Genomic DNA, 11264 nt, shown 5'->3' on the forward strand with positions numbered 1-11264 from the left:
TCTGATAAAGTGGCAGGCTCCCTGAGAGTTATAATTTAGTTTTGGATTCCCCTCGAAGACCTCCGATTGAATAGCACAGGTCAGTCACCAGTGGTCCTGCCATGAATCTCTGCTGCGGCTGGGCGTGCTGCCGATTCAATATCGTCTTGCCCTGCCATGCCGTACTGACCGCTGGCTGTGTTTTCCCTGCAGGTACAGCTGACTCAATATCGTCTTGCCCTGCCATGCCATACTGACCGCTGGCTGTGTTTTCCCTGCAGATAGAGCTGACTCAATATCGTCTTGCCCTGCCGTGCTGTACTGACTGCTGGCTGTGTTTCCTGCAGATACAGCTGACTCAGCATTTGGCCCCTGAAGGCACACAGCCCAGAGAAGTGTTTCACACTCTCCTGAGTTTGATAATGGCAGGGTTTTTTTTACGTGGCAGAAACACAAAATCACAATATTCCTTGACCTTCAGTTGACTGTGTCATCCCAAACTGTTCCAAGCACTCTTTTTGGGAATAATATTAACTGATGCATACTACATTAAGTTGTATACAATTTTTGATCATAAAAACTCCCTCTCTCTCTGTATATATACATATATATATATATATATATATATAGATAGATAGATAGATAGAGAGAGAGAGAGAGAGAGATACATATTAAGTAGCTGAAACTACAGTCAAGGCTAAAAGCAAAGTTTGATGTAGACGTTATGATGAAAGGCTTTTAGATGTGAGGAGAGATGTTTTCTTCTCTGACAGATTGAGTGGTAGGACTTTCATCATTTGAGGTTCCATCCTAACCATTTGGGGCACTGGAGTTGGTGTGCTGTGTAGAAGGGCACTTTGTACTTCAGAGTCTCTCTGTTCTACACTGAGTGCTGTCCTGTGCTAAACCTCTCAGTGCTTTACCACTTGTTTGTCTCAGCTGATAAGAAAGGTGGTGTTTTATTTTATGTCTTTTTTGCTTGTCTAACTGAATTAGGAATTGCCTAAAATTGAAACTGACACACTGATGTACTGAATGGTACATTTATAGCATTCTGAAATGTACTGTTGTCGCTTTCACAATACAATTGGCAATGCATTTGCAACATACAGTCAATCATACATTTTACATTACTGTAAAGTATAGGAACAACAACTTCCCCATTAGTTTTTCATATACATCATGGTCCCTTTAGCCTATGATCTACGGGCTTTCATATACAGTACATCATGGTACCTTTAGCCTGTGTGTGTGAGAGAGAGAGAGCAAACACACAATACCAGTGTTTGTATGCAACTGAGCACAAAGCCAGTGTCATATATTTCAAGACAGTAAACATTCTCATTTTCCAACGTGTTTAATTTAATTTAATTTCCGAAATGGGTATTGTGAAGAAAACAGAACAACCTTTATTCTAGAAACATGCAGACATGGTTGGCCTATCACTTCAAAGTGTGTGTGTGTGTGTGTACACATGTATGTGTTTGTGTGTTGGTATTTATATGTGTATGTTTGGGTGGATGGGTGCGAATAATGGTTGTGTATTACAAACAGTAGAAGCAGAATGGACAGGGATTGTGGGGGTGGTGAGGGGTTGTTTGTATGGCACTATGAACCAAATGACCAATACAAGCTGTTAAAAGCACTTTGTGACAGGCCTAATGGCTCACATGGGAATAGTTGAGATTTCACAAGAAAATGTGAACACACTTGCTCCGCCATTGTTGTCATTGTACCGTGTGTGTGTGTTCCACTGTTCTCTATTTGACTAAAGTGTTTAACTTTGTGAAAATGGTGTGGAGATTGTTCGTTTGCTTCGGGACATTTTTTTTTTCTTTTTCTGTGAACCATGTGCTGTCTTTATTCTAGCTGAGAATAGCTGAACCAATTTAGTGTGTTTGCTTTCTGGGAGGAGATAAAGGACTGAGCCTATACTATCTGGGGAACACTAGAGAACTACAACGTGGTGCAAATCCCTTTCCGAGAGTTTTTGAGTTGAAACGATGTCTGACCCAGTTATTCTTTGTGAATCTTTTCTTATTGTCTTAAGTTTTAAGACTGTGAACAAGGAACTATTTGACCCAATACGCCATGCCATGTGAAGACAAAGGATACGGCCAGAAAAACACAACTAAACGCAACTCATTTGTCGACCCATAACCCCAAACAACAGAGGGGGATATATGGTTTAAATGGTTGGTGTCGTGTACTTGTAGGAGACGTGAAAACACAAGAGCAGAGAAGACATAGTAAGCTCTGTGAGGAACCTTAGACAGATAACGTTATGCACTTTTAGCCTATTAACAGATTGGCCTACATAAATGCTAATGTTTATATTCCTACCACTGTTTGCCATGAGCTTTGCATTTCCCCCCAGTTAAAAGCAGTTGGACCTCTGTAAAGCAAGTGGACAAGTTTATGTACTACTCCCCAAAAAAAGACTTGAGATGATTTTTGATGGCTGGCGCTGAAACGAGCTGAACCAATATCATCAATTTGCAGGGGAGCACACACCACGTGCCAATACGAATAGGAATGCATCACTGAGAAGCCAAGAGGATGCAAAATAAATAATATAAATAAATATATTAATGTGGAATAAATACACGTGGCTAGCGAGGACTCTGGATTGAGAGGACACCCAGACATGAGGTGTGTCCAGTGTTGAATATCACCGAGTTCAGTGAGATATTTAACACTGTGTCCAGTGTTGAATATCGCAGTCTGCAATCGGATCACATCTCTCAGCTTGACTGCGAGTGTGTGTGTGCCGGTGAGGCTGTGGGGTTGACATTGAACCTACAGGACAATAAGACAGGATTTTTGAGCATGTGATTCATGTGGTGATGTTGGTAAACCCTTTTCACAAAGCCTTGGTGTGAGTCCCATCTTTCTCACATCAGATGATTCTATGGGCTCGGCCTGGCCTCAATTGACTGGCTTTGTAATCACACTTAAGATGATTTCATGTTTATCTTCCTCTTGGATGAAAACAAATACGTCAAGTAGTAACACACTGCAATCTGGAAGTGGACACCCAATTTCCCCTATTCATATCTAAACTCAGTTGCAAGGAGCAGCCATATTGTCAAGTTTAACAGCAAGGGAAAAATAAATGTTACAGTCGGTCCTCTTTTAGCCATCCAGGGAGTGTCTTCAGGAGTCGTACACAGGGGTTTGGAGGGTGGAAAGGAAGCCATATTTGCTAAAACGTTCTGTAGATGCTTATGGACTCATGCAGAGAGGAGGTAACGGGTGTGCTTTGTTTATATCATCCCTTTCCTATATAGGTATGTATATATCATTACATTCCTTTATAGGTATGTATATATCATTCCTTTCCTTTATAGGTATGTATATATCATTCATTCCTTTCCTATATAGGTATGTATATATATATATATCATTCCTTTCCTATATAGGTATGTATATATCATTCCTTTCCTTTGACATTGTGCACCATTTCCATCATGAGGGGGAGACTGCTGAAGAAACTTAAAAAGACAGAAAGAAGTCCTACAATGGCTACCATTTCAACTTCCCAGCTGAAACATTAATGCAACACATTTTTTCTACAAAAGGTTAGGAACATATACTGTAGTTGCCATGCATGTTTCAAAAGCTTCCTTCTGAAGACATGAAGAGAAATGTGTTCTTACAGAGTGTTGCAGAAAGCTCTTTGCCCATCGCCTGGCGTATTTCTCCCTGCCTACGACTCTCTTCTCTCGTCCTCCATCACTCATTTGCCTCTCAAACAAGAGGCAGCGGGAGCACACACACACACATACACACACTGAGCATCTGTAATGCCAAGGGTCTTTGAAAAATGCCTTGCGGGTTGCTTCAGCAGAATGGGGTGAAAACTTTTCCTCTAATTATAAAACTGAAGGTGGGAACTCTGACTTCTAGACACTGCTGGGTGTGGAGGGTTTTCGTCACGTCTCTACTTTAAAAGATCTGATGGGAATTGTGCATTCAAACTTACATAAGAGGAATCAGGGGCCAATTACATGTTACACATCGAAACATTGCTTATTTTAACATTGTGATAGTTCAGTACCTTCAATATGCCAATGCCCCGTTAAAATTGGCCCAATATGTCAGTGAACACACCTCTCATGTCTTTGTGCTTGTGTGACTAATACGGTATGCCCCTTACAAGCAAACAAAATTAACTTCCACATGAACTACAGAGGTGACCTTTACCCGTAGGAACGTACTGCATCCTGGGCACAGACAAAGCAGAGATGGCCTTTTAATGACTGGATGAACAGGCTACGCTCAACTGCCATAAGACAACTTGTGGATCTAAGAAAAAAAAAACCTAACCAGACCAAATGCTGTGTGAAATGCATGGTATATGAGCATATTGGTGATCAACTTACACTGGATTGATCATGAACAAGGAAAACAGCTTTGCTTTCATGTCAGCGTCTACGTCTCGGTGGTCAGCCAGGGGCACAACGGAAACACTGACTGCCTGACCCTCAGCATCCACATGCGACACCTTCATTAACTCTGCGTGAGGATAACCGGTCACTGCCATGGCCCAAGATATGCGCTGGTCAGAACAGGGATGTGGAACTGTTTTGGAAGCCTGTCTGGAGGTGCCCACATGGAGCGCCCCCTAGTGGAATCCACGTGAAGGCTGAAAATGACCATCTCTCTCCATCTGGCTCCCTCCCTCCGTGTTTAGATCCCGTGCAGATCCAGTAGATGCCGTATTAACACTGGTGTTATTGTCGTAAGCTCCTGGCGTACGCACGTCATCCTTGAGGGAGATGACTATGAATAGACGTGCGAAGCAAATCCCATGGCTTACGTTCGACATATTTCACAACTGAGTATTCACAAGAGCAGTTGGCTTTTGAAGGCCTCTCCGTCTGACTCGACTGATAGAGTAAGAGCGTGGTGCTAACACAACACCAAGGCCATGTGTTTGGTAGCCAGGGAAAGCACATATGTTTTGATGTAAATATGCATCTGTACCAAGTACTGTAAGTCATTTCGGATAAAAGCGTCTGCTAAACGAATGAGCATAAATGTAGTCTCTGCATGATCGAGCTGGCCATTCCTTTCACGACTATGCCAAAGTGCAGTGACAGGATGCGGTGCTCAATGTGCTGGGGTTCCTACAGTGACCTCTGACCTTCTGGCCTATGCTTAACCAGGGGGTCGTTATGGCTGCACTTGCGTCCTTACGGATGGCTCCCTCCACACGGTGGGAGTTTGGCTCGTTATGTATACAAGGCGTTCCGTCGAATATTTCATGTGTATGTATTTAATGATTTAATGTGTTTTCATAGTTATTTCTCGGTTCCCCCTACCAGTTACATAAATACAGTAGTTACATTGCTCGCTCTTTTAGGTTACTCCATGTTGAAGCCTATGATTGTTTCCTTTTTTTAAAAAGTTCCTATTTACAGGGGTTCCCAACACAGGAACACGGTGAGTAACAGTTTTAAGTGCTGCTGAAGTATGTTAGGTTCTTCTCTTTCAAAGTGTTCTTCCAGGGATCTATCACTTGATATGAGTGGGCGTGCTTCAGTACTCTTACAAGCTTTTTAGGACACTGAAAAAAAAAAAAATCGCATCAGGGAACGGGAGTTTGAGATGGATGTAAATATCAGTAGTTCTGAAACAGCAAGACAATGATTGTAAACAACGAAACATTCAGTTAAAAGCAGATATAGTTATGTAACAAACTAAAACATAAAACCTTCTTCCCTTCTAAGTGTTTTCAGGATGAAAAAAAACAATCTAAACGGATGATTTGTTCTAGAACTCCATAATCTCTCTCTTCACCTCAGAATGGCCATTGTTGTGATGCAAATGTTTGTTGTTGTCGTCGTTATTGATGCTGTTTGTTTAGTTTTTGCTTTGCTAAAGAGCAACGTTGAAAGTTTGTTTGTTCTTTACGTAGGCCCGGTCTTCGTCAACATGTCCCCTGCACAGTCGCCCGAGAACACATTCCACTCGCTGGGGATCAGTCATATTCTCTACACAGGTCAGAGTTCAAAGTTCATCCACATGGAGCGCCCTGGGCCCTCATCGTTGTGCTGTCTGCCAGAAGGCGGAGTTTTTTCGTTGGGGTGGTGTGCCAAAAAAGGTCCTTTCCTCTTCCATGTCCTCGTGTGGTACCTAGAATCTGTGTGTGTGTGTGTTTGTTTGTTTGCTTGTTTGTTTGTAGTTCATTAAACCTGATAAATATTGCCATCTACTCTGTGCTTTAATGAAATACTGTACATTTGTACTGTTATTAGTTTAGTCTAGGTCAAAGACAACTGGATATGTCCGGTGTCCACGTCCTTGTGTTTCTGAGGTGAGTCTGAGGTGAGTGCTCTCTAGTTTGTTGAAAGCTTTACCAAAGCCAGGTACCTGAAAACCAGGATAGTGAGAGAGAGACAGAGAGAGAGAGAGGATGGAGAGGAAGCGAAACCTAGTGTGTATTGCAAGTAAACAAATAATTATTTTGTGTAAACAAGACCAAAGATAAGCAAAATAGAACACCACTAACTATGAAGCTTAATTTTTAAACCCAGTGGCCTTACAGACGACTCATTATGGGATCAATAAAGTATCTATCTATCTATCTATCTTATTACATTATTCACATTTTCTAACATGTCTTTGTCTCGCTTTATTATCTGACCCACTGCCCATCTCTGCCTGTGACTCTCTCTCTCTTTCTCAATTACATGTCACACTTCATTCAATGCCTAACTGTCAGAGAAGTTGTAGTTTACATATTTAAGTAATCTAAGTTGAATGCTTTAGGAAACATTCATTTCCCAACTCACATGGCGTCAGCTACAGTGGCTTGAACACCAGGTACTTCTGATTTATGCACTGCTCTGAGATAAATCCTTTCTCCTATTTTTCATTTGCTTTTTGTACTTTGGCAAAAAATGTAATGGTATGACATAAGCTGTTTGAAATTTCATAAAAGTTGAAAGCAAAGATGCGTCTGGGCTAGCATGCGCTAACTCAGTTGCCACATTTCTGTTAGTCTGGCTGCAGACTTCACAACAGAGCGTTTATGCTAATTTCTCTTCAGCGGCTCTCAGATGATGCCTCTCCAGGCGGCTGTGATCACATTAGCCTCTGGAGACCAGGGACGCTAACACACAGTCTACCACCTCCTGTGTCAGATTACGTTTAATATGTGACGTCAGAACTGAACATCTGTATTCTTTCCTGCATGTTCCAAAAATCGGCAGCAAAATAAAATGTCTTCAGGTTTTAGAACAAGAATATGTGTACATATATGTAATGATATTGTGTATGAATTAAAATATTTAATCAGAAATCAACTGAATTGAGTTTTGCTTCTACGATTTAATAACAACATCTTGAAGTTGTAATGAAGTCAGTCAATGTATCAGACACACCACGCACACTATTCTGTATATTTGGCATCGTGTGTGGTTCCTCACCATCGCTAGAGATGGCGAATGTCAGATCTCTACATTGGGGTCTGTGAATCCCTTTTTGCCCTCGTTAACGAGCACCGGCTTTTCAGTCCTGGTGTGCCAAACAAGAATCTGCAAGAACACAAGAATAGGACAATTAATTGCTGTAACATTACGATTGTCACAGTGGATGTGTAGAATATGCAGAGAAGACACAATACTAATGTGTAAAATGAATTTACATACATAATACAAAATGTTAAATTAAAAAGAACAAGCTGTAGTGAAGACTTATTGAGATTCTGTATGAAACACTGAGAGCTTCTCGAAACTAAAACACTTTTTCTTAGTTTGTTTAGCATTGGGTTCAGGTACACACTGTAATGCTGCTGTAATGCTGTCTCTCCACACACACACACACACACACACACACACACACACACACGCACGCGCACACGCACACACACGCACACACACACACACACACACACACACACACACACCTCCTAATCTACACAAGTATGTTGATTTTCTTGCTGATGACTTTTCCTCCCATTTCTTTCTTCCTCTTTGAAGGTGTTTGCTCCATATTTAGAGGCGAGAATGAGTTACTGAGTTATTGAGTTACTGAGTCACTGAGTTATTGACTTACTGAGTTACTGAGTCAATGGGTTACTGAGTTACTGAGTGGATGGTCCAAAAGGGCAACTTTCTACACACAGCACAACACTGCGGTGAAAGCACTAATTCTGAGGTTGCATTTGACGCAAGAGTTGGTATTTTTGTAGCCTGGATAGATACCAGACTCTCTGTACAGTAGGGAAATGTAATTGAGCGTCAGTACATAGACAGGCGGAGCCAGGCTAGTATTTTTGTGTACCTCATATCCATCTTGTGTGGGAGATAAAACTAGAAGACAGTTGAAATATACGGTAGATCATTTCTCCTCTGCTTTTTGAGGTATTGATATAGCCTAGGTGTTCTATAAATGGACATGTGCACTGAAATGTGTCTTTGACGTGTGACAGATTTGAAATGAAGAGATAAAAATAAATAAAGTTGAACTTTTGAGTGAGCGTGAGCTCCCAGAACGACCCAGCAGCATAAAACAGCACACACTCAAAATACACAGACAAAATACAGACCAACATGTGTCTATGTTCATCTTCATCCATCTTTACCATAACCATCACCACTATCATCATCTTTATTATCTTTATGATCATCACCATCATGATGCTAATACCTAGTAGCTAGTAGCTTGAATGTTATTCCTCATCGTTGTAAGTTGCTATGGATAAAAGTGTTAAAATTACTAAATGTAAATGTAAACGTCATCATCATCTAAAATTACTAAATGTAAATGTCATCATCATCATCATCATCATCATAAGCATGATCATAATCTTCGTCATCCTCCTCTTCCTCTTGTCCCACTTTCCCTGTCCCCTTGTCCCTCCCCTCCCACGCCTTGCCTGGCGTTCCCTTTGCTGTGGGTCTGAGGTTTGAATAATGCATGGGCACATTTAAGACCCGGCAGCGGCCCATTGCCACTAAGACGGGTGAGAGGAAGGTTAACAGTCTCCGCTTGTCATCCAGACTGGCTCCATGATGAGGGCAGGGGGGAGGGGCAGCGGCAGAAGCCCAGCCCGGACGGCCCCGCAGGGGACTTCTGTGACCCAGTTTCCCCCTCCCGCTCGTCCCTCTGCACCTCCTCACCACCGCCCCTCCGCCACAGAGAACACTGCGCTCCGCTCGGCCTCACTGCGTACAGTAGTGGTCTGTCACTTTAAATTCAGTGTCCATAAGTACTGTAAAAATGAACGGTAACACTTTACTTGACAGTATCGACATAAGAGTGACATGACACTGTCATGACACATGAAACCTAACCTTAACCCTAATCCTAACTCTAAACCTAACCCTAACTCTAAACCTAATCCTAACCCTAATCCTAATTTGTTATGACAAAAACCAAATGTCACTTAATAACAGAAGCGTTATGTCATAAACGTTTATGACTTGTTTATGCATGTCACTCTTATGTCGACACTGTCAAGTAAAGTGTAACCCAATGAACTAATGTTTTAATGAATAATGATAAATAACAAAGACTTTAAAGGTAGGGTTTGTAGTTTATAGTGTTGTAAATTGACAGGGGCCAGATTAGGATATGATTCAGGTACAGTACTTTGAACTTTCATAATACATTACAGCTGTAATAAGCTGGTAATCACAATGTAGTCTTTAGTGGTGAACATTAGTATTTTGGTGAGATGGTTTGAAGTTAAAATTTTGTATAACAAACAAACACAAGTATAGAGAATTTAGTAAGTGTGCCACAACAAAGATTCATATTGTATTAGAGGATCAACGATTGTGAGTGCGTATGTAGCCTAGCCTAGCGTACATCAGAACCATACACGTTACTGGTGATAAAACTGGGCATCTGTGCCACCCTAATGCCCACTGAGTGAGTCATCAGAATGGGCAGGCAGGGAGAGAAATGGGCAGTGATGCAGAATAGCCCACCAGTGCCCTTTCGTCGGGTAAGATATGCCAGCATGTAGGTGGTGCCTGGTTTTGTACTTCACTGTGCTGAGCTGAGCAGTGTGCTATTGATCTTTTGAAAACTAAGCTGTTTGGAAAATAGTTTGGGGAAAGTGAATATATATAACACTCTGCCAAGTTTGTAAAAGTTTTCAGGGAGTTGTGTTTAAGTTTCTTTCACAAGCTATTCCAGTTGAATAAAAAAGTGGTTTATGAGACCTCGATTGATTTTTATAGTCTCTGGTACAGGGTCTACAGCACTGTTTTTAGCTTAAGATGTCCAGGATATATATCTATATATATATACACAGATACAGATACAGAGATATACGTATATTTATATTTATATCTGGTCTGTATCTGTGCAATGTTTTATCTTTGTCACTGCTATTTTTTCCTCTCACTGTCAACCCTTCCAGTGTTTTCAAATAAAATTTGAAATTTTTTTTTAATCTCAAACGGAGATAACCAAAAGTAGTATACCATTATGAAAATGCTATTTGACACAAGAATTCAGTGTTAATCCCTCTCCCGGCATCCGTAAATAAGACACCGATATCCGTCACCTGACTACCAAACTCTCAGGTCCACAGGAGTCACACTTCTAAACGGAGTCCTGTTTCTATTTCAGTCAGTCCTCTCTCCCTCTGTCTTGCTCTCCTTGGTGCAACTGCCCGCCTTCGGTGGTGGTGAGGGCGGTCAGGTCTCATAAAGTCTATGGTACACAGGAGTCACACTTTCAGCCGGAGCCTAGTTTCTATTCCAGCCCTCTCTCTCTCTCACTCTCTCTCTCTCTCTCTGCCTCATTCACATTAGTGCAACTGACCGCCTTGGGCTCCACACCGTCGAGGGCGGTCAGGTCTCATAAAGTCTCAGGTACACAGCAACACACTTTCTGCAGTAGAGTCCTGGTTCCTATTCCGTTCCGTTCCCTCCTCCCAGCGTCCCACTCACCTTAGTGCAATTGGCCGCCTTGGGCTCCAGGTCGTCGAGGGTGACCAGGTCTCGGAGCAGGCTGCTCTCCTGGTAACCCCCCTTGACTCCCCGCAGCTTGAAGTAGGCCTGGGGCTTGAAGAGGATGAGGCGCAGGTTGATGGCGAAGCCGGCCATGTCGATGGCGAACGGGCGGTGTGGGTCAAACACGGTCTTCCATCCGTAGACCTTGCCAGCAGCATTGACCTTAGGCGACTCGTAGCGTAGGCCGCCCACAAACGCCACGGGCCAGACCGAGACCTTCCGCGTGGAGCGCATCTGAGAGAGAGAGGGAGAGAGAGAGAGAGAGAAAGAGAGAGAGAATGTACAAAGGTTAGTCCACAGGGGATT

General features: G+C 42.2%; 1 protein-coding gene across 4 annotated transcripts in view; it reads right to left on the bottom strand.

The window, feature by feature from the left end:
* Positions 1–2413: 2413 nt before the first annotated feature.
* The window catches only part of LOC125308051 (galactosylgalactosylxylosylprotein 3-beta-glucuronosyltransferase 1), an 83254-nt gene continuing 74403 nt past the window's right edge, over positions 2414–11264 (bottom strand). For 3 of the 4 annotated variants that reach the window (XM_048264267.1, XM_048264263.1, XM_048264265.1), the window contains 3 exons: positions 10896–11192; positions 7416–7523; positions 2414–6357 (listed from right to left, as the gene is read on the bottom strand). In XM_048264267.1, coding sequence (XP_048120224.1) covers positions 7437–7523; positions 10896–11192 — 384 coding nt within the window. In that variant the 3' untranslated portion in view covers positions 2414–6357; positions 7416–7436. The other variant, XM_048264264.1, reaches the window with a different exon arrangement.

Source organism: Alosa alosa, chromosome 15 (genome assembly GCF_017589495.1).
Source record: "Alosa alosa isolate M-15738 ecotype Scorff River chromosome 15, AALO_Geno_1.1, whole genome shotgun sequence".
Lineage (NCBI taxonomy): Eukaryota > Metazoa > Chordata > Actinopteri > Clupeiformes > Clupeidae > Alosa > Alosa alosa.